Consider the following 24,383-nt stretch of genomic DNA (forward strand, 5'->3'; position numbering starts at 1 on the left):
TTTAGAGGGATTTTTTTGTGCCCAGGAAGACTTTGAACTGTGGCCAAAGGCGTCTTTGTTACAAAAGCCCTTTTATTTATCTATAACTTCCAGTTTTAAGAAAACCCAGTAGATGTTTTTTAAACTGGGACTGATTAGCACTCTAAGTACCGCCCACTGCTTCTGGGCAGCCTGTTTAAAGTGGTTTATATACAACATTTAACCTTTAACAAATGTACAGGCCTTTTCTTGGGGTACAGCAGCATAGTCCGTTTAACACCCTGGTTTATAAAAGCATTTTCTGGCTGGCAGAGGAACCTGATTTCTAGTGGCCCCAACAACCTGTGTAGGCCTTTAAACAGACCTCAATAGGGACATAATCTCAGGTCTACACACTTCTTTTTTTTTTTGTCGGTCGTGGGGCTTGAACTGTGGGCCTGGGCCCTGTCCCTCAGCTCTTCAGCTCAAGGCGAGCACTCTACCACTTGAGCTACAGCGCCACTTCCGGTTTTCTGGTGGTTTGTTGGAGATAGGAGTCTCACGGTCTCTCCTGCCCGGGCTGGCTTTGAACCGCGATCCTCAGATCTCAGCCTCCTGAGTAGCTAGGATTACAGGCGTGAGCCACCAGCACCCGGCTAGGTCTACACACTTCTTAACAGATGAATTTAACCAGCTCAGAAGTTACTGTCAATTAGTATTTTGAGCAGATACAGGGTGTTTGGAATTTAAATTACTTTTTACATTTTAAAAACCTTAGCTTTGGGCTGGGAAGGTGGCTCAGAGGTAGAGCGCTTGCCTTGCATGCTCGAGGCCCTGGGTTCGATTCCTCAGCACCACATAAAAAAAAAAACCGGAAGTGGCGCTGTGGCTCAAGTGGTAGAGCGCTAGCCTTGAGCTGAAGAGCTGAGGGACAGTGCCCAGGCCCAGAGTTCAGGCCCCACGACTGGACCCAAAAAAATAAAAAAGCTTAGCTTTTACTGCTAACACAGATGACTGGCAAGTTTTGCCCAGTTAGACTAACATGGACATTATAGATGTTTACAAACTATCTTTCCATGGCCTCCTGGCTTGATCAATTTTTTGGAGGGCTAAGGTCAAGTAACTCAGGGTCTGATACCATTTTTGTTATTTAAGCAATTGCTTGTAATTGCCTCTGGATGTTTTAACATTATCACAATCCCCAGGGTGCCTTTTATGTTGGGATAAATGCATTTGGCATTTTCCTTGGTCAGTTGCTAGACTTGAATTCAGGGTTTGAGTGCTGTCCCTCAGCTCTCCAGCTCAGGGCTAGCACTCGGCCACTTTGAGCTTCTAAGCAACTAGGCTTTTGAGCATTCTGCCACAGATCAGAGATGATAATCTCACAAGGACTTTCATCTGTCGGGGCTGGCTTTGAACTGCAGTTCCCAGATCAGTGAGTTTTTACAAATGGCCACTTACACTCCAATTAAAAGCAACAAAAATGGTCATTGGAAGTAGTTTTATAAGCATGGTTTTACCTGGAATTTATTAAGTTATATTTGACAAACTTGTCCTGTCTTACTGAGGGCCTGCTGGAAACTTACAAAAAACTTTGAAGGCAAACTGGATTAATCCTAATTTGTCTTTTTTTTTTTTTTTTTACTTTGAAAGAAACCTTTAGGACAATTTTATCTTCAAACTTTTGTCTGGGAGGCCAGCCAGTCCCCACAACTTCCCAAATTTTTACAAAGGGACAGTCATTTTAATCCCTTTTTGTAAAGTTACTTTAACTTGCATTTAAAAGTGTATAGAAAGAGTGGCCATTTTTTTCTGCAGTCTGAGTTACCTTTAGGAATTTACATCCAATTGTAAAACAGCATAGAAGTCAACATATCCTTTGTTCAAACACCCCTTATGGTCTTAACTTGGGGGGATTAACATTTATAGAACCAAATATCTAAAGTGGCTTGTGTTTTGCCCTAAGTTAGCAGGCTTTTGATCACCTGTGTTGAAGCGAAGTCAGAGTCGGAGTGAGGCTGTGACATCTCCCACCCTGTATGGACTGTTTGCACTTCCCACTGGTTACCTGCAAAATTTCTACATATACTGGTTAAAGACCTGATTTACACTGGCTTTTGCAGGCTGGTGTCACTGGTTTTAACTCCTTTCCAAAAGTATTTTAAAACTGCTTGTTTTTGATTTGGCTTAGTCAGGTCACAAAATTTTAAAGTAACTTAGATTAAATCACAGCTTCCATTGACAAAGATTTTTTAGTAAGCAGAGTACTTGGTAACCTTGAAACCATAACCACTTACATATAGTCAAACAAACAAAGATATGTTTGTGCACAGATTATAGAGAGCGCTTAGATTTTAAAATTGGCCGTTTTAAAGTTGTGAAATTTTAGCGTTGTTACTTTTTCTAATTATAATGGAACCACATGGTCAGTTTAAAATAAAACTTTGCCAACAAGAAGAAGCTTAGTGAAGAGCAGATGACAGGAACAGACACGTGGCCTAATATAAGGGCGCTAATATAAGGGCCTAATATAAGGGCCTAATATAAGGGCGTTGGGGGTGGGGGAAGGTCACAGAATCGAGTTGGCATGAAACAGCACCTGAATTACCAGGATGCCAACACGGCTCATCCAACCACAAGCTCAATGCTAGAAAGATGATTTAACAGAATTAATACACTTTTGGTAATATCCAAACTTGTTGACCTTTTGGGGGAATTTAAACTTAAACTCATCCACTTTTTATCTCTAGGAGTATACATTCTTCTTGGGCTTCACCAAGGCATTTAGCATATGAAATACTTGTGAATACCTTTAGTTAGCTGAAAGGAGAGGTTACCCGAAGCTAATTTTGGAACTGCAAGTAGCAGAGTTTAAGGGGAGGGGAGGGGGGTGGGGGGAGACAGAGACAGAGAAACAGAGACTTTTACTTTCACCTGCCTGAGCGCTCACAGAAGTGGAGTTTTAAATTTGGAGCCAAATTTGACTCTGATGGGGGCTCGGCAGCCCTCCCAGGCCCATGTGGCCTTAATGTAAAGAAATTTAGTGTCCTTCCCCTGGTAAGTGACTTGAAGCCACGCACCTACAGTAGAGCGTCCTCTACAGTGCGGTTTGGCTCCTAAAGAGGGAGTGGCCAATGGAGAACGTCGTCAAATTGGTCCACGAGGGGGTCCTTGGGCCACTGTAGGCCCCTAGCGCCTAGGCGGGCACTTGGCCAAGATTTCGGTCAGACAGTCGGGTTGGGCTTGGTTAGCACACAAAAGCTCAGGTGGCCTTACCACTAAGATATTGGAATCAGAAACCTGGACCTCAGATAAACTGGTCACTTACCCTGGAGTGGGACTTAATTAGTGGTGTTGGATGGGCTGGTGGAGTGCTCGGTCAGGAGAAAGTTACCTTGGTGGTCCTCTGGCAACCGTAGTGTAGGATCTCAGGACAGGTCCCAGGGCAGCTAGTCGAACCCCCTTCTGAAGTGGAGGGGTTAGCAAATCCACTGGGGAGCCTATCCCTGTACAGGCCACCAAGGAAAGAGGATCAGACACATCCATTCCAGGGGACCATGCAGAGGCAGGCAGGCACAGGAGAAAGATTATTGTAAGGTTTATTAGAGGAGCCATATCTCCCCCAAGAGGGAGCACATGGCCTCCATCACCATCCAGGTAGCGGTAGCAGGAGGGTCTGAGGGATAGGAAGTGAGGTAGATGGGAGTTCAGGTGGGTCTGGGCAGAGAGAGGGAGGGGCCAGCTGTATGGAGGGAACTCCAGGAATGGGAGGGGGGCCCAGGTCTGGGCGGAGCCGAGGACCAAAGGTGAGCTTAACACTGACAGTACTAATACTATAATGCCTTGATTGTTGTAGTTTTAAGTAAGTTTCTAAACCAAGAAGTGAGACCATAACTTTGTTCTTGTTCAGAACTAGTTTGGCTAATTAAAGGTTTGTGAATTCCATATGAACTTTTTTTTTCTGTAAAAACAAAAAGTGTTGGAGTTTTGTTAGGGATTGTGTTGATTCTTAGGTGACATTATGTAATGTCATTAAATCTGTTACAAGATTTAATAACAGTAAAGGTGCATTTAATATTTAATAGGACTAGTAGCTGTTCATTGGTGAAAGTAGCGCCAGTGATTTATCCACACTGTTAGGTTATTAAAAAGAGGTAGCCGAGTAAGAACAGCACCAGCACACACGTGGTATTCAGGTAAGGGGTAGGTTTATTCAGTAGACCTGCTGGGACCTGGCAAGTTTGGCACTCCACGTGGCTGGGAAAGGCCTGGGAATGAGAGAGAGCTGGGAAAGAGAGGAAAGAGAGGGGAAAGAGCTAGAGTAGAGAGAAAGAGAGAGCTAGAAAGAACTGCAAGAGGGCGTCTGGGCCTGCGCTAGGCCTTATCTAGGGTATGGGCGGAGAAGGGTGTGACCACATCAAATTCAGATGTGACCTCAGCAGATGCAGATGTGACCTCTTCCAGGTGTCCCAGTTGCCTAGGTAACACAGGTACTGGGTGGAGACTTTGCTGCGAGGAGGGTGGAGTCTGCTGGCCATCCAGGAGTGGACCTTACATACACATAGTCACTTTTGGAGCAGAATTTAGTCAAATGCATTGGAGTAAACTTATCCTTATTTCTCATTTTTCTTAAAACACTCCAGGATTGGAGGTGCATTTTTTAGCCACCCAAGATACTGTTTACTTGTCTAATTTCTGAAATTTCTTTTTTTTTTTTTTTTTGGGTCCGGTCGTGGGGCCTGAACTCTGGGCCTGGGCGCTGTCCCTCAGCTCTTCAGCTCAAGGCTATTGCTCTACCACTTGAGCCACAGCGCCACTTCCGGCTTTTTTCTTTTTGTTTATGTGGTGCTGAGGAATCGACCCCAGGGCCTCGAGCATGCAAGGCAAGCGCTCTACCACTGAGCCACCTTCCCAGCCCCTAATTTCTGAAATTTCTTAAATAATGGTTTTAGAAATTTAAGTGATACCAACTTTCAGCTGTTGTTAGGAATGAAATATTATTTTAATTTAATTAAGTGCTTTTCTTTCTTCTGAAAGCCCCTTGGATTCCTTTAATTTTCTTTGTGGAAATCAGTTCTGTGTTTTTCCTGTGGAAATTCTAGTGTAGTGTCTTATTAGATGCTACATGGCTTCTGCAAGAAGGTATATAATAATCTTGATTCTTGCATCAGGAAATTTATTGTTGCCATTAATTTATTGTGTAAGTAGCAGTTAGGTCTGCTATTGCCTTTGAAAACTTGTAGTTTTCATTTGTGGTGCATGCGGTGTGTGTGTGTGTGTGTGTGTGTGTGTGTGTGTGTGTGTGTGTGTGTGTGTGTGTGTGTGTGTATTTGTGCGTGAGTGCATGCTTGTGGACTGTTACTGAGGCTTGAACCCAGGGACTCATATTCTTACTTGGCTGGCACTCTACCACTTGAGCCACATCTTCATTTTTGGTTTATTGCTGGTTAGAGATAATTGTCACAGATTTTTCTTACCAGGCTGACTTTAAACCTCCATCCTCAGATCTCAGCCTCTTAAATCTCAGCTAGGATTACAGTCATTAGTTACCAGCACCTGAATCTTTTGTGACTTTTGATTGAAAGATAAGAAACTGTTATTTACTAGAATATTGATCACTTCGTATAGAGCATTTCATGTGCACATGGGATTCTCTTCTGCTTTCCCCTGCATTACTTTCCTAGAACTTCCTGAAATGTCTGAACATTATTCTTGTTAGTTTTATGATTTACTATGAGAATGTGTAAATGCCATTTGGAAATCTGAAGATTTCATTCCTTCCTACTAAAGGACCTAAAATATCAAATAGGATTGATCCTTGGATACCTTTATATCCTTTGACTCTGACATTTCAAATATCAGGAATTGTATTCATTTCCTTACTTATGTAACTGTAACCCTGTCTACATCACCTTTACAATAAAAATAACATGTTATAAAACCAATAAAATATATCTATTTATTTTCAGTTACTATATACAACTGGGTCAAATATTTTTTAAATTACACAATTTAAATACTGTATGTATTTATACTTTCAAAGAATCAGGAGAAACAAAGTAATGTGTGGACTTCATGGGTTTCCAGCTGATTCTTTCTTGCTTAGTCTGTCCCTTCATACCTTACAGCTTCTGATTTGTAAGCTAACTGTAAGTCACCTCTGCTAGAGCCCTTACACCTGACTGTATTCAGCCAACACTCTGCCTCCTCTGAAGGCTGTTCTTTTTCTAGGTTCTTGTCTGTGTTTGAAAAAAGATTTTTGTGTCATTAACATGTATTGTGAATACATTTGCCCTCCCTACTCAGTGTGTTCAACAGTGTCAGTCCAACTGACATATAAGACAGGTTGCATTTTCCTCTGTGCACTTGTGATGATGTATACAGGCTTGAGAGGCATGATGGCCACAAAGTCTGTTTCTACTGTAGCTTCCTTCCCAAAATATACCCAAGGGAATCTTTTTTATAACATCTTAGGAAATGTAAATTTTCGGCCCAAAAGTAACAATATTGATTACTAAGTTCTGTTGAATAATGTTTAATTGGTAAGAGGATTTATGGGAGTTGGTACAATATTTAAGTATAAAAGAAATGGCTATCATATAGTTGATGTATATTGTTAAAATTTGTTACTTACTTGGTTCTTAAAATTTATGAACAACTGTCTTGGAACATATTTTAAGTTTTGATCATGTATAGGATCATTGTATACATAATTAAAATTTGTGAATTTTTTCTTTTTTTTTTTTTGTGAGTGGTTGTGGAGCTTGAACTCTGGGCCAGGGCTCTGTCCCTCAGCTCTATAGCTCAAGGTTAGCTCTCTACCACTTGAGCCACAGCGCCACTTCTGGTTTTCTGGTGGTTTATTGAAAATAAGAGTCTCATGGACTTCCCTGCCCAGGCTGGCTTTGAACGGTGATGCTCAGATCTCAGCCTCCTTAGTAGCTAGGATTACAGGTGTGAGCCATGGCTCCCAGCTGATTTTTTTTATTACATGTTGAAATCATAGCCATTCAGTTATTGTGTTCATAAACTTGCCTGGGTATATAATTAAGGTAAGATAGGACCTAGTTTCCTGGTTGTGTGTGTGTATGGGCACATGAGTGTGTTGCATTGCTGATGATTAAATCAGGATTTTGTTATTTAGTAATAAACCTTCAGTGTATAATATATATTTTAAATGGATGGTGAAAACATGAAACCTATTGTACTTTACAAACACATTGAGACTGCTTTTGGGGGGGGGGGGGGGAGGGGGCGGGTCCAGTCGTGGGGCCTGAACTCTGGGCCTGGGCACTGTTCCTCAGCTCTTCAGCTCAAGGCTAGCATTCTACTACTTGAGCCACAGCACCACTTCTGGCTTTTTTCTTTTTTGCTTATGTGGTGCTGAGGAATCGAACCCAGAGCTTCATGCATGCAAGGCAAGTGCTCTACCACTGAGCCACCTTCCCAGCCTGAGACTGCTTTTAAGTTTGTAGTTTATCATTACCAGCATCACTCTATATAAATTAAACTGCAGCTAAGTAGTCCCAGAAACAAATTTTCATATATATCAGAGTTGTGGAATTTAATTGAACTTAATTGTAAACTAAAAAATGTGTTTAAAAGTTCAGATCATGAGCGGGGCACTGGTGGCTCACGCCTGTAATCCCAGCTACTCAGGAGGCTGAGCTCTGAGGATCACGGTTTCAAAGCCTGGACAGGAAAGTCTGTGAAGCACTTATCTCCAATAAACTACCAGAAAACCTGAAGTGTTGTAGCTCAAGTGATAGAGCGCTAGCCTTACGCAGAAAAGCTGAGGGACAGTGCTCAGGCCCAGAGTTAAAGCCCCATGACTTACAAGAAAAAAAAAGTTCAGATCATGGGCTAGACTGTGGCTCAGTTGGCAGAACACCTGAGTCCTAACCTCAGCACTGACAAAAATTCACATCATTTTATTGTACAAGAAAGATTGTGAGCAAGAAGATGAGTTTATTTTGCCTTTCTTGGCAGATTTTTTCACTTTTATCTGTATTTTACAATCTGATATGTGCATTTGTGCGAATATGTGTGTCTGAATGTGTATGTGTTTTGAAAGGATTTTTCAAATATATTATACATAACTCTGATTTTGCTATTCATATAAATTTATGTGTGAAAAGACTTAATTGATGATCTAACATAAACTGATAGTTTCATAAGTGAATAAAGGTTAGCAAATGAAGTAGTTAGGGTGGTTTGCTAGAGATCACAATTGATAGGATGAGAGAATGTTGACTTTCTTGTTTTCTTTCTCTTATATTGGCTCCTCTTTGAAAAAAAAAAATCCTAGCTTCCTAGCCTGTTTACAACCAGAAGACAATGGAGTTACAAAATGGGTATGAATATCCATAGAAGGCACTCAAAATGCATAATGAACTTGGGAAAATGGTTCTCCATAAAAATAGTGCCTTAGAAGATTTCTTTAAAAAGATAATTCACCAAAATTTGTTTTTTCTTTTCTTTTTTCTGCTGTTTTCCTGGTGGGAAAGGAGACCTTTGGAGTACTGAATGAGTTAATAAAGATATTCAATGGAACAGAAAAAGGACAAGCAGTTCTAAGTTGGAGATCTTTTCCTTAAAATGTTTAAATAAACTGATTTGAAAATTTAGAAAAATAAACACACTTTTTAGGTAAAATACATATTCTGAACTTGAGCAAGTTAATTTAGAAAGGAGAATTACTTGACTATTGTACTTGTTTTGATCATTTTAATAGTTTTCAATCGAGTCATTTTGCATCCTTGGAATATTCTGGAACTCACCTGAGAAGTATTTAACAACCCAGTAGAAAACACAGTTGTACTAGTTGTTTTTCACTTACATTATTAAATTTGAAAACTTTATGTCAGAAGTCTCCAGCAAACACATGACTGAAACTGAAGAATTTGAGTACTTCTTTACTATCCTGTGTTAGAATGACTAAAGATAGTTCTTTCTGTCCAGAATATACTGTTTGTAGTTGTGGTTAATTTTTTTTAAATCTGAAGGATTGGCTTAAATTTAGTGTTGATATTTCTTAAATTGCTAGCATGTTCTTAGCTGAGTTTTTTTTTTTTTTTCCCTCTCCCTTTCTAGTTTTGGCAAGCGTTCTGCTGGAAGCTTCAGACGTGGTTGTGAGTGCATTGTTTTAGAGCCTTCTGAAATGATTGTGGTAAGACTATTTTATGAGAACCTTTTCTTCCTAAAAAAGTTTTATGAAATAGTACTTCTACAAATTACTTATCATGATATATTTTTATAACAGATTTTTAAAAATAAATTTTGCTGTGAATTTTATTTTATACTTAAAATTGTTTACAGGTCAGTTAAATGTGAAAGTTGGAAGAAGGACAAAAGTATAGTGTTTGAACTTTGTAATTCAATCTGTATTAACATGTTTAAGTGATGATTGGGAAAGGCTTTTTTTGTTGTTGGTTATGGGGCTTGAACTCTGGGCCTGGACACTGTCTCTTAGCTCAAGGCTAGCACTCTACCACCTAAGCCACGGAGCCACTTCCGGTTTTGAGTGGTTTATTTGAGATAAGAATCTCCTGGGCTTTCCTGCCTGAGCTCATTTTGAACCTCAGTCCTCAGATCTCAGTCTCCTGAGTAACTAGGACAGGCATGAGCCACCAGTGCCCAGCTTGGAAGGCCTTTTTAATCACAAGGGTTTTAGCTCTCTGGGTGTTGATTGGAATGAATGAGTTACTTTAAATAAACCATGGTGGTGAAATCCAAGGAACAATTAACAGGAGAAAAATCCATGATTTTTTTCCTTTAATGATTAAAAGAAAATAAAGAGACTACTACTGTGTTAATTAAACACTCTTCACTTTACTTCTCATTTGTGTGAGAAGCACACATAAAAATACTAAAAAATAAAATAAAGGATACATTATACTAAATGTCAAAATAGATAAAACAGTTAAGTTCTAGTAAAATAATCCCATCATATTTCCTCCTTACTGTGTAACAATGGTTTTTAAGGGAGGACAATAGACAGCCTTTAAAAAACAAAGCAAGCTGAGTGCCTGTATAATCTAGCTGTTCCAGACACTGAGCTCTAAGGATTGCATTTAGAAGCCAGCCAGACTGTAAAGTCGGTGAGACTGTTATTTCCTTTAACTAACAAAAAGCCAGATGTGGGGGCTGGGAAGGTGGCTCAGTGGTAGAGCGCTTGCCTTGCATGCCTGAGGCCCTGGGTTCAATTCCTCAGCACCATATAAGCAAAAAAGAAAAAGCCGGAAGTGACGCTGTGGCTCAAGTGGTAGAGCGCTAGCCTTGAGCTGAAGAGCTGAGGGACAGCGCCCAGGCCCAGAGTTCAGGCCCCACGACCAGACCCCCCCCCCCCCCCAAAAAAAAAGCCAGATGTGGAGCTGTAGTTCAAGAGGTAAAGCATCAGCCTTGAGCAAAAAAGGTTTAGGGACTGCAACCAGGTCCTAAGCTCAAGCACCAGTACCAGCACAAAAAGAAAAAGTCAGTAACAAAAATGAGATGGGAGGGGGCTCCCTTTCAAGACATTCAGTTGTTATTGACACCCTGTCCCCCCATAAAGAGTTGGTGATAGAAGCTTTTCAATTCATATTTGATAAGTGTTTGGTAAGCAACTCAGAGTCTGTTTTACAATAAGATTTTGGGTTTTCCCTGTAATGTAGGAGAGGAATTCTATCAGCAGTTAAGAACTTCCTTATCAAAGCTGATGAAAACTTTCAGCCAAATTTCACAAATTTTTCTTTTAACTGCAAGCAAGTGATGAGTAAAGATTTACAAGTGGGAAATACGGGTAGATGAACCGAATTTTCCAGTGGTGGGTTTGTTAAAGCACATATTTCCTTGAAATTTGTCCTTAGTGGTTTTTAAAAAAATTCTCTGAGGATTCAATCTTTGAAATTGCTCAAGTCTCACAATGAATGATCTTGGAGAGCAAACATGCCTCCCACTGAGCTGTCACCTTTGCTATATGTGCCTACAATAGCAATGATGAGGAGAACAGGCATGACTTAGTTCCCCGTTAATCTATTCCATCAGACTTTCTAAAATGTTTAAAATGAGAAATTACTGAAGTCACATAATGAAAGGAGGAAGAGCAGCTCATGGCTGCTGACATGGCTCTGTGGTAGTAATGGTTGACTTAACAGATTTAGGGGTATATTTTACAGACTTACTTACACCCGACTTTTTTGTGTTTTTGGTTAAGTCAATGCAGCAGTTGCTTTTGTAAAATGTGATAATATGTTCTGTGTGATCTTTCACTAATAAATCAGTACAAAGAATACAGAAAATATCCTTCCCTTTGAAATAACAGGAAATTCAAGAGTAACCCGTATTGTCCTAAGTGGAATTGAAAATGCTTCTTCGAAACAAAAGAAAAGTGACTCAGAGCCAGTTAGTTTCAGAGAACTTCAAACACAGTTAAAAGGGTGTTTCCATAGTTTGTCTACAAATGTCTATGCAAAATGAGTGGGAGCTGTCTGTAAGTTTCTTTTTTGTATCTAATATTAGAGTGAATGTTACCTTTGGAGACATGACATGCTTGGGGTTGTATTTCAGGTAGACTATATGGATGAAAATGAAGAATATTTTCAGAGGCAAGCCTCTCACAGACAGTCCCGAAGAAGATTTAGAAAAATCAACCAGAAAGGCGAGCGACAAACAATTATTGACACGGTTGATCCTTACCCTGTGGGCAAACCTGCTTTGCCTAGGGGCTATCACACGGTAAGGTGCACAGTCAAAATGTACTATATGTCGTAGTGTTTGTGAAAATACATTTAAGCTTTCCATTTTAAAAAAATAACTTTTTTCTGTGGTACACTGATTCAAAATATTGATTTTTTTTTTCTGGGAACACGTGATAGGAAGTGTTTATAAAGCATTGAAATATTGTCTACTGCTTTACAAAGCACAAGAATACTTTGTGACCTGTTCATTCACACTGACAGTTCACACGTGACAAGCATGTAACATTTTAGTTTCTGTATTGTGCTATGGCCCACCATTTTAGCTAACTCCTATGTATTCTCTCCCTCATAACTATCATCATGTCTATATTTTAAAAGGAGATATATTAAAATTTCATTAGTTCCATACTTTTAAATATTGTTCTTTTTTTTAGAAGAAGTCTCAGTGTGAACACAGGGAAATATTTCTGATAGGTTCAAAGATCTTTTTAAGGGCTGGGAAGGTGGCTCAGTGGTAGAGTGCTTGCCTTGCATGCATAAGACCCTGGGTTCGATTCCTCAGCACCACATAAGCAGAAAAAGCTGGAAGTGGTGCTGTGGCTCAAGTGGTAGAGCACTAGCCTTGAGCTGAAGAGCTGAGGGACAGCGCCCAGGCCCAGAGTTCAGGCACCATGACTGGCAAAAAAAAAACAACAACAACAAAGATCTTTTTAAATGTCATGGTGTACTTGACTATCCTTTATTTCCTAATATTAGATAAGTAAACTGCTTTTTCTATGTTTGAGAAAACTAAGACTCATGAGTGCTTTGCACAAGAGTTTTTAAGCGTCAGTTTTTCTCCTATCTTATTTATAATAAGATAGGAAACACTTTATAATAAGATAGGAAACACCTGTGCATATAGTACTATTAAATAAATGGTTTATATAAAATTAATTTTAAAATAAAAATGAAAAGTTATAGACAGGTAGTTGACAGCTGTTACATATTATTGTTCTTTTTCTGCAACTACAAATGTAGAGTACATGGAAAATGTGTATAGACTTATTTACTCAAGTTTTAGTAATGTTAAGTATTATACTTCATATATACTTGAAATATTCTGTTTATCAGAGAGCTCTTTGTATTTGAATTATGTGGGGTTTTTTTTTTTCCTATTTTTTAAAGTTTTTTGGTTGGGGCCTGAATTCTGGGCCTTGGTGCTGTCCCTCAGCTCTTCAGCTCAAAACTAGTGTTGTACCACTTGAGCCACAGCATTTTCTGCTTATGTGGTGCTGAGGAATCAAACCTGGGGCCTTATGCATGCAAGGCAAGAACTCTTTCACTGAGCTCCTTGCCTCGAATTATGTTGTTTTTCACCACTGCCAAACCCACCCCACTCCTACTGCCCGTGCATCATTTTAATTTCATACCAATTTCATACTTGAATCATTTCATTGAGCTCATTTGGAAAAGCTTGCTTTTGGTTCATCTCAAAGACTGCTTTGTTGATCTCTGGAGAGACTTGGTATTAAAAAAAAGAGAAAGAAAAATGAAAGATTTTTCATTACCATTGTCAATAAAGGAAGTAACATTTTTAGTGCTAACAGCATTATGAAAGCAAGAAAAACTAGTAAAAATACTTGTTTATATTAATAGTACAGTATATAGACTGTAATATTTTTACTTACTACTAACAGTGGTAATGTTCTTTCTGCTTTGGAATTCTTTTTTCCGGATTAGTTTCTAAACGTAAAGTAGGTGTGGGTTATCCAGACCCTAGTGTGAGAGTTGATTGTTCTATGTTAGGTCCCTTTTAAGTTGGGAGGGTCATTTTATAATGCATTTCTCTCTCCCACCCCACCTTTCCCTTTAAGGAGTACATTCACTCTCTCTTCTCTAATGACTTCTCTTTCTTAGCCTGTTTTAAAAAAGTTTTTGTATTGCTAGAAAATATTTTTAGTAACTTGTGCCAGTTGTCTCACATTAGACATATAATCCTAGCTACTCAGGATGCTGAAATGTAAGTACTGAAGTTCAAAGCCAGCCTGGGCAGACAAATGCCAGAGACTCTTATCTCCACTTAACAAGCAGAAAGCTAGAAGTGGAGCTGTGGCTCAAGTGGTGGAGTAGCAACATTGTGAAAGTGTGAAGCCTTGGGTTTAAGATCCACTACTGGCACAAAAAAACAAAAACAAAATTTTTAGTGTTTTTAAGAGTGTATTATCTGGTCAACAGACACTTTTAGAACTAATTCAACACTAAGGTAAAACATTTAACCTGACTTCTAATAGATCATGTGATAGTACTAATATATGATATTAGTATTAATTTTACTAAATAGGATTGACTATAACGAGGTCAGAATTCAGAGTATTGCATCAGTTTGGGGAGTACAAATTATATTTTAATTATTTTTGTATCTTATTTACCTTATCTAACTCTATAAATGTAGAAAAACAATTATATTTTATTTATTTGCTTCAACACAGGAAAAAAAATTAAGTGAAAATTATTATGCTTCATTAGTCCTACCTTGTATTTTCTTAACAGAAATATATCCTTTTGAAAGGCATTGGCTAACAGGATGGAGCTGTTGGGTGAAAGCTCACATAATTGCATGAGCAAACTTGAGATGCAGTCGAGTACTTCCCAGGCATTTCAAGCGCATGGCTAAAGACCATGGATGTTGTACATTGCAGCCAAGTCTATATTGTCATTCTTTAACCTATGTTTAACATTATCTTCATTTTGGCAGGTGTAATATAGCATGTCTGATAATGTTCCTCTTTTCCTTTCCTCCTTTATGGCACTCATTCATTCTGGCTCAAAGGAATGCACTAAACCTCAGGTATTGTAACATGTGTAGTTGCCTAACCTAAGTTGATTTATGAATTTTCAATGTAACTAATAACTTTATAATATTGGTGTGTTTTGCTTTGTCTTGTCCTTTTTTTCTGAGTTCTGATTTGTTCTGGTTTAATGAGATCTATTAAAGTTGGGATTCAGTGGTTTAGAAGGTATCATGGGTGCTCTGTTTTTATTGAACTGTTTTTACTGATGTATGCTCTATCTCTGGGCAAGCTGTTTATTTTTAAGAATGAGTGGAGCTCTGTTCTTCACTACTGCTTTCTAGATAGAGAAAAAAAAAAAAAACTGACAAAAACACAGACAGGAACTCTGCTGCTCATTGTATGAAAGCTGATACAGGAAATTCATTAGAAACTTATATTGGAAGTTCTGTGGATGACATGTTTTAGGAATTCCAATGTGAGGGCATTTGGGGAGGCAGATTTTTAAAAGACTTAGTCAAAAAAAGAAACAAAAAATTCTGAGATCTCAGACTCCTGAGTAGCCTTGAAGTAAACATGTGAGCCATCAATGCCAGGGGAAAGTAAGAATTTTTAAATACTGTGAGAAGTTTGGAGGTGGCCTTTCTTAGCATTTTCTTCCATTTTGGTAAGTGGAGGTTGGGGCTGAATTTCAGAAGAAGGGGATGGGAGGTGATATGTGTTTGCAGTCCTTATAGGTTGCAGAGGTCAGGTTTCTAGCAGAGAATGGAAGATACCTGCTTAATGCTGAAGGAGGCTGAGTTGAGTGAGACTTGAGCAGAGAGCTTTATCTCATCTCTAGCTCAAAGAAGGGTAGGAAAGAATTACTCTTTCTATACCAGAGCCTCTCTGCATTTGTAATTTTCTGTTGTTGTGAGAGGGAGATAGTAGTTCCAAGATGGAAATGGAGATGACAGGTATAGAACTGAAGGGGAGAGAACTTGGAGCTTCATACTCCTTCTACCATCAGCCCCCCCCTTTTTTTTTGTCACAGGGCTTGAACTGAGGACACTGTCCCTGAGCTCTTTTGCTCAAGGCTAGAGCCATAGCCCTACTTCTGGATTTCTGGTGGTTCATTGAAGATAATAGTCTCATGGATTTTCTTGACCAAGCTGTCTTTGAAACGAAATGAGATCCTTAGAACTCAGCCTCCTGAGTAGCTAGGATTACAGCTGTGATCCACCAGCCTAGCCACTCTTCCTATGAAGAAAACAATTCTTTTCTCTTTGGAAAAGCAAAAATTGTACAGAGAGATATTAAATTGGAGGCTGAAGAAAAATTTGCCCTGCTCCACTTGGTTAGGTTGGAAGTTAGAAGTTTTAATTAAAAAATTCCCATCCATCAGTTCAAAATTTTTGAAATAATGAAAATGAAAATGACTAGCCATATAAAAAGTTACTTTTCACTCACTCTAATAGTTTTCCTTTCCTACAATGGAAATACAGAGGAAATATATAGGTTTAAAGTTCTTGATTGGGCCTGACATGGTTGTGTTCTGTGATCCAGCAGTTCAAGAGGCTGAAATGGAGGATTATGAGTTATAGGCTAGACTACATAAAAGAGAGATCTTGTAGTAGTAGTACAGGAGTAATAGAAAATATTATATGTGAAAGTAATACAAATTGAAAGCTGATCATAGTGGCTCATACCAATAATCGTAATAGAAAATATTATATGTGAAAGTAATACAAATTGAAAGCTGATCATAGTGGTTCATACCAATAATCGTAGTTACTACAAAGGCTGAAATTGAGAGGAGTGTGATTTGCAGCCAGCCCAAGGAAAATGTTGATGAGTTTCCATCTCAACCAATAAAACTTTGGTACAGCTGGATGCTGGTGGTTTACCTCTGTAATCCTAGCTACTCAAAAGGCTGACATCTGAAGATTAAGGTTCAAAGCTAGCTTGGGCAGGAAAAAAATCCATGAGACTCTTCTTTCCAATTATCTACAAAATGCCAGAAATGGAGCTGTGGCTCAAGTGGTGGATCACTATCCTTGAGCAAAAAGGCTTAGAAACGATGCCCAGGCCCTGAGTTCAAGCCTTAGGACTGGCGTGTGTGTGTGTATGTGTGTGTGTGTATGTGTGTATGTGTGTGTTATGTGTGTGCATGCGTGCATGTGAGCATGTGTGCACGTGCACTCTAGGAGGTCGTAGGCTATTTAAAAAATACTGAAAGCTAAAAGAACTCTGACTGTTGCTCAAGTGTCAAGAGTTCCTGCCTAGCAAGCACAAGGCCCTGAGTTCAAACTCTAGTACAACCAAAATAGATAAATAATAGTAATATAAATTTAATATAATGTGGTACTATAGTAACAATTTTTTGCTGTCAGTATCCATAAAATGTGGCATCAGTGTATTAAGAATGATTCATGTGTAAGCTGGGCATGGTGGCAAATTACTGAAATCTCTTCTGCAATTCCAGAACTTAGGAAGTTAGGGCTGGAGGAGGATAATAAGCTCAAGGCCTTCCTAGCTACAGAGAAAGTTCAAGGCCAGTCCAGGCTGTATGTTGGAACTCTATCTAAAATGAATGAATGAATGAATGAATGAATTTGTGAGCAAATAAGTGAGTACACAAGCTGTTGGAGATAGGTCTGTTTCATAAAATGTAAAACAAATTCTATTTCTTAAAATAGCTATTTTACTCTTGCTATGATATATCTTAAGAATCTCTTAGGTAGATTTATTTTTTATAGTTTTTTTTTTTAGGTTTTCCATTTTTAAGACATTAAACTTAACTTATAACTGATAAGTAAAAACCCAGAAGTGGCATATATTTATGGCATATCTTGTGTTGTTTCAAAGCATGTATACATTGTGTATTTAAATTTGGGGAAGCATTTATTTCCTTATATATATCATTTCTCTTTTTCCCTTTTTTCTTTTTTCTTTCTTCTTCTTCCTCTTCTTCTTCTTTCTTTTTCCCCTTCCTCTTCTCTTTTCCCTTTTCTTTCCTTCCCTTTCACTTCCCTTTCACTTTCCTTTATCCAGTCCTGGTGCTTGAACTCAGAGCCTGGGCACTGTCCCTGAGTTTCTTTTGCTCAAGGCTAGCACTTTACCACTTAAGCCACAGCACCATTTCTGCCTTTTTTGTTTATGTGGTATTGAGGAATTGAACCCAGGGCTTCATGCATGCTAGCCAAGCACTCTTACCAGTAAGCCATATTCCCAGCCCCTTATGTATCATTTCTTTCTTTCTTTTTTTTTTTTTATTGTGAAAATACTGTACAGAGGGGTTACAATTACATGGGCAAGATAATGAATACATTTCTTATCAAGCATTGTTGCCTCCTCTTTTGTTTCCCCTATGTATCATTTCTTATGAGTGTTTTTTGTTTTTTGTGTAGATAGATTTAAGTTGTTTTTTCTTCAGTTAAGGATTTCTAGGTAGGTTGGTTAGTGTCAAAAATTGTTTAGTTATTGAGATTATTGAAAACATTTATGTTCAGTTTCTGGGGTATTTGACACTGGACTTTTTGATTTGAGCTTAAATTACAAATAGGCTTTACATTTGCTCATGTCATGACTTTGCTTTGTCACTTACTATTTACTTTTTTATGTCTCTATTTTAATTTGGCATTTGCTACTTAGCAGTAAGATGTATTAGCATGAAGTATTAATATAGATTTGTATGCCCACTGACTTTCCTAGACTACTAAGCAGTTAATTTGTGACTAGTTTATTCCTACTTTACTTTTAAATGTTTTTATGCATATAAGAAGTTATTCAAATACAGAATTTTTATATCTGCTTTCTTTTAGAATTTAAGCTCATCAGGCACATACGGTTAGTTGAATCTGAGACATTTGTCTGTAATGCTGTCATTAGTGCCTCTGAATTACAGTTATTGTAAATTCAAAACATATTTCTTGTGTCTTGTATTACTTAGCGAAAGCTCAGTGTTTTAATTTATATATTTTAAATCATTTAACAAGTATTTATTGGGTAGCCACCATTTTTTCAGGTCTGTGCTAGATGCTAATGAATTAAAGCAGAATCTTGCCTCTATTGACTGCTAGTCTCACAGAGAGAACAGGAAGGTCCCACTGTGCATTGGGCACCTTGGGAAATAGAGATGCCTCCTCAATGATCTTAATATTTGAGCACCAGGAGAAACATTTCGTACAGAAAGAACTCCCAATTTTTTTCAAAGACATAGAGGTTGATGGCTAATAAGTAATAGGACCTTGGAAGCTATGTTGAAAGTTGTAAGGTCCATATGGAACATCAATGAGAATGAAACAGAGCTGTGATGTGCTGAGGGCCACACTTGATAGCTATATGGGGCTCTAAGGTAGATCTCTGGGTGAGAATGTCAAGATGGAACTTAGAAAGGCCTGTGTAAAAGTAATGGAGATGGCAACAACAATTTGAGAGTTGGAGTAAGATTTAAGTACAGAGGATTTATATGGTAGTCCAGGAAGAAGAAAGTAGCAGTGATTATTTCAAAATTTAAATGTGGCCAAGCATCAGGCTCATGCCTGTAATCCTAGCTACTCAGGAGGCTGAGATCTGAGGATCTGTTTGAGATCCTCTCTTTTCTGCTTGGGCCTAAAAGTCCATGCAACTCTTTCCTCAATTAACGAGTAAAAAACCAGAAGTAGAGGCTTGCTTCATGTTGTAGAGTGCCAGCCTTGAGTGAAAAAGCTCAGGGACAATGCCTTGGCCCTGATTTTAAACCCCAGTACTGGCATAACAACAAAAAGTGAGTAACTCTAATAGATTCATTTCTGGTGCTTTACTCTGTGACAATATTTTCTGTGCCAGTAGTGTTTCTTGCCTTATTGTACATGAACACTAATGCTGAGCAAGAGTTAGAAGCAGGTGATTGTTTAATCCAGAAATGCTCAATGGAAATTTGAAAGCAAATTCTGGAATAAGAATATGAAAAAGGGAGTGTGGAGAGTATTAGGAGTAATGCATTCACCTCCCCCCAAGATTTTGTTATGTACTGTGTGTATATATGCATCCTGATCATTTACATTTGCATCAGGCAGCCATTTAGAGAGGTGTCAAAAGTATGTTTTGCTCTCCAGGTTCAGTATCAGCTGGTTCACTGGTTCCTGTTTCCTAGATTATGTTACACTTTAAAATCCTGCAGAGAGCTCCTTGTGGAAAGGTCTCTGAACAATAGGTCGACAGAACAATGCTCTGCCGGAGGTGCTGCCATTGGTGACAAAATGGAGCATGGGCCAGGTGCTGCAAGAAGTCACACTCTCCTTGCTTAAGGATGACTCTTTATTTCTTGCTGATAGGATTAGGTATTTATGGCAATTTAACTTGGGAAAATGACACTGTAGAGTATGGAGAGACTTGGAAATGTGAACCAGAAAGTGATTTAGAGTGTAAGATGACTTCTCTCTATTAGCAGCACACATTGCAAATTCATGCAAGGCACACGAGAGTGGTAAGCAGTATGCTGTTTACCCAAGTTTCGCCTTCTGGTGGAGGGTGTCTATTTTTATATATTACATCATCCCTGCTACAGAAGTGCTTTGGGGCCCACTGGGATTTACTTTTCTTTCATTGAATTTTCAAAGAAAGCCTGTATTGATGTTGTAATTGGCCCTATCTTTTGGTTGCGCTTGGAAATGGAAAGTAATGAGTGTTATGTAGCAGGTCATGCAGTATTTGAAGCAATTTGTTTGTCAAAAAGATCACTGTCACTTTGTCATGTCTCTCATTGTGAACATAGCTCTCTGTGCCTGTACATGTTTTAAATACAGTTGGTTAAAATTTAGCTTTTCTTCAACCATTTCACTCTTACCATGTAATAGTTTCTTCCTTCCCTCCCTTTATTGTCTGGCATAAGATTTTTCAAATCTCTGTGCTGATGTGAGAAGTATCTCTCTTCTTTGGAAAAACCTACTTTGATATTCAGTTATATTTTTTTACTAGTATTTTTTACAATTAGTATTAGTTGTAAGTTCTCTGTTTATAGTTAGAAATATCAGGTGAATTTAGTGTTATAATATTAGTAATTGCTAAAAATAAAATTGGCATGTGTACAGGTTAGTGCAAAAATAATTTGAAAAGCTATTTTAATTATATTAACAGTTTGAAAATACCAAATGTTCTGTATATCTATGTATATAAGGTTTTCTATTTTTTTTCAAAAAGCTTATTATATAATTAAGTAGCAAGCTGTTATTTTTTTCTTTTCATTTATTTTTCTTTTTTATGGTGGTACTGGGGCTTGAACTCGGTTTTACATTCTTACTTGGCTTTTGTGCTCAAAGCTGGAATTCAAGTACTTGAGCCACAGTTCACTTTGACTTTTTGCTGGTTGATTGGAAATCTTCGGCCTAGGCTGGCTTTGAACCAGGATCCTCAGATCTTAGTCTCTGGGTAGCAAAGATTACAGTCAGGAGCAACCAGTGCCCAGCTGTTTTCTGTTTTTAGTTATTCAGAAGCAATAGTAATATTTTTTAATAATGGCTTTAATTAAGATACATTTTATATTACCGTATGATTAACTTGTTTAAAGTTTATTATTTGGTGCTCTTCCACTTTTAGTTAAAAATAAACCCAACATAACATTAAATTTACCGTGTTTGCCATTTTTCAGTTTTCCAGCTTGGTGGTAAATATATCATTAGTGAATTTTTTTTTTTTTTTTGGTAATACCAGAGATTGAACTCAGGGCCTCAAACTTGCTAGCCAACTGCCAGTTGTCCTTTTGTGTTCAGTTTGTTTTTCAGATAGTATCTTGAGGTTTTCTGTCCAGGCTAGTCTGGGACCATGATCATCATACCTTTGTTTCCTATGTATCTGGTATTACATGTATCACCACTATATCTGCTTGTTTTTGAGATGGAGTCCTGCTAACTTTTGCTGGCACTGATCTTAAAGCTTGATACTCCTATCTCCAACTCCATCGTAAATAGGATTATAAGTATGCACTGGCACAATAATGAACTTTTTTTTTTTGGTTGGTGGTGGGGCTTGAACTCTGGGCCTGCCACTGTCCCTCAGCTCTTCAGCTCAAGGCGAGTGCTCTACCACTTGAGCCATAGTGCCACTTCCAGTTTTCTCGTAGTGAATTGGGGATAAGAGTCTCACAGACTTTCCTGCCTGGGCTGGCTTTGAACTGTGATCCTCAGATCTCAGCCTTCTGAGTAGCTAGGATTCCAGGTGTGAGCCACCAGTGCCTGGTTAATAATGAACTTTTTGACCGACATGAACATAACCAGTTCCCATATGTATCTAATGTAGGCTAAAATAGGCTAAAAAAAAATAATTTTAATGGTATTTTGGAAAGAAGAATCTGTGCAGGGAATGAGTCTTACTAAGTAATAGTTTATGTTAGAGCAATTTTGTTGAGGCTCAGGGTGTGCCTGAGTCGTTGTCCCTATCATATTTTCTTTTCTTTCCAGTATAACACAGGAACTAGTTGGATATGATAAGGTATTTGGAATTATTTGGCTGAGAGGAGAAATGAATAACAAGGCCTCAGAGTGAATGAAGTATATAGTATGAATTTTCGGCTTCAGTAATGAAGAGTTAATTCCAATGTGAAAGCTTTGTGAATGAAAAAGAAAATATGCAGATTGTCTTTCATTTTTACCTGTGCGTCTCTGAGGATAGTAACAATAATCAGTCACTTGAAGTTTGGGTACAATCCAGAAGTCATTTGTACATATAAGAAGTACAGCCAAACCTTAAAATTTAGCATCACCTTTTTACTAGTAATCAATACTGTTGTACTTCCTGCCCATCTCTTTGTAAAATGTTTAAAGCTGAGCAGGGCATCAGTGGTTCACACCCAACTACTCAGGAGGCTGATATCTGAGGACTGCAATTTGAAGCCAGCCTAGTCAAGGAAGTTTAATGAGACTCTAATCATCTCCAATTAACCACCAAAAAGTAGAAGTGAAGTTGTGGCTCCAGTGTAGAGCACCAGCATTGAGCAAAAAAGCCAAGTGAGAACTCAAGCCCTGAGTTCAAGCCCCAGTACCATCACACAAAAAAATTTCTAGGAACAATAATATAGTGCTCTATACTTCTGAAACCATATATATTGCTTGTCCTAGTAGAAGATAGGTGGGCTCACTCAGTTCAAGCTCTATGAAGATTATAAGGTGTTCAAAGCTGTTTTTTGATAAACCACACCAAACTAAGACAAGTTGAGATTTCATAAAGATAAGTTGCAATGATTAATTTAAAATAATTTTTGCCATCTTTGCTTCTTCTTTATTAAATTCCACTGATCTTCCTTGCACATTGAGTGGGCATTTCTGCTTAGGCATGGCTTTACAATATCATAATTCACTCACTGAATTAGCAGATACACTATCCAATATAAAGATTGTATTTGTTAATACCTCCATGGATATTATTCAGAAAGAGCCTTAATTATTAGGATGCTCTCAAATATATTATGTTAAAAGCGAGTTTTCCAAAATTCAGACAGTTTCTTGAAAGTGTGTTTTGTCATTCACTAAAAAGACAAGTTACTGTTTTTCTTCAAGCAGAAAACTGACCTTGCTAGTTTTCAAGAAAGCTGGGCTACAGCTTAGTGGTTGAGTGCCTGCATAAACACAGGTGAGAATTTGGGCTCATATTCCAGCACCAAAACAAAATAGCAAACAAGAAAATATCTGACAGATAATCCATCTAGATATCATAGTTTCCCCAGTGTCTTTTTAATAAAAATTGAGTTTTATGAATAAAGGGGCTAGGTTCCACTCAGAACTATAGACCTCTAGACATCTTTTTCCTTCACAAGTCCCTACCTTGACTGGAACAAAAGTACCTTATTTGTACTTCCTATTTGACCATAAGAATAGTAAAAAGACTTAAAGGGTGGAGTTTCTGAAAATAGTTGTCATTACTGCCTATGGAGGACACTAATACAACCTCTTTGGAAAGCAGTCTATAGAGGTACCACAGAAAGCTAAATATAGACCTCCCCTAGGCATCTACCCTGAGCAACAGGAACCAAGATACATGTTCATTGCAACACTGTTCACAGTAGCCAAGATATGGAAACAACCTAAATGCCCCACTACAGATGAATGGATCCAAAAATTGTAGTACCTATCTACAATGGAATATTATGCAGCCATTAGAAAAGACAAAATAATGGCATTCATAGGAAAATGGATAGAACTAAAAAAAATCATTTTGAGCAAGGTAAGCCAAGAGCAGAGAGACAAACGGCACGTGATCTCCCCTGATATGTGGATGTTAAATCCAAAATGTAAGGAGATATGACAATGTAAACAGGACTTGAGAAACAAAGGACCTCCACTCAGTTTGTCATATCATTTCTAAGTGATTCCATGTTCTCAGATGTGTGTGTGCACATCTGAGAGAAGCTAAACAGGAGGGCAAAAAATCAGAGGGCAATGGGAAAATAAACAGTAGAGGGTCCCATCAGGTGCACTGGACATTGACGAAAACGAACTAAGCAACTCAAGGGCAGCAATGGAATGGAGGGAATGAGAAGGAAAGAGGGCACAGCTTACACTAAGCAAACGGAAAGAAAAGTACATCTCATCTGATGTGGAAGAAATAGTTGTATTGTCAAAGCTCATGGAATTCACAAACTATATACCATGATAATGACAGTTTGCCTTGTGAAGGTTAAAATGTTTTTGTGATTTTAACTAAGTATCACTATCTCACAATATTGTGAAATTTTTGAAATTTATGTAATCATTTAATCTCAATAAAAATTATTTGAAAAAAGAAAAAAAAAAGATGGTGAGATGGTGTCAGTGGAGCATTAGAATATACACAGTACCTTCTTGAGATACACAGATAGTTTTGCTTTGCTTTTCTTTCTTCACCTTTTTGCTGCTTATTTCTCCCTCATCTCCCTACGATCTCAAGCTAAATTTGGATAGGATCAGAAGAAATTTAAAATGTTTTACATTAAATAATTTTTTTTTTTTTTTGGGTCGGTCATGGGGCCTGAACTCTGGGCCTG

At 38.2% G+C, this 24,383-nt stretch overlaps 1 protein-coding gene across 12 annotated transcripts in view; it reads left to right on the forward strand.

Moving 5' to 3' along the window:
* Rapgef2 (Rap guanine nucleotide exchange factor 2) overlaps positions 1–24,383 on the forward strand; it is a 251,514-nt gene that overhangs the window by 128,341 nt on the left and 98,790 nt on the right. For 10 of the 12 annotated variants that reach the window (XM_042668369.1, XM_042668372.1, XM_042668373.1 and 7 more), the window contains 3 exons: positions 9,052–9,127; positions 11,506–11,673; positions 14,449–14,466. In XM_042668369.1, coding sequence (XP_042524303.1) covers positions 9,052–9,127; positions 11,506–11,673; positions 14,449–14,466 — 262 coding nt within the window. The remainder of the gene's footprint in view (positions 1–9,051; positions 9,128–11,505; positions 11,674–14,448; positions 14,467–24,383) is intronic. The other 2 variants (XM_042668370.1, XM_042668378.1) reach the window with 1 other exon arrangement.

Source organism: Dipodomys spectabilis, unplaced genomic scaffold (genome assembly GCF_019054845.1).
Source record: "Dipodomys spectabilis isolate Male_0828 unplaced genomic scaffold, ASM1905484v1 ptg000436l, whole genome shotgun sequence".
Classification (NCBI taxonomy): Eukaryota; Metazoa; Chordata; class Mammalia; order Rodentia; family Heteromyidae; genus Dipodomys; species Dipodomys spectabilis.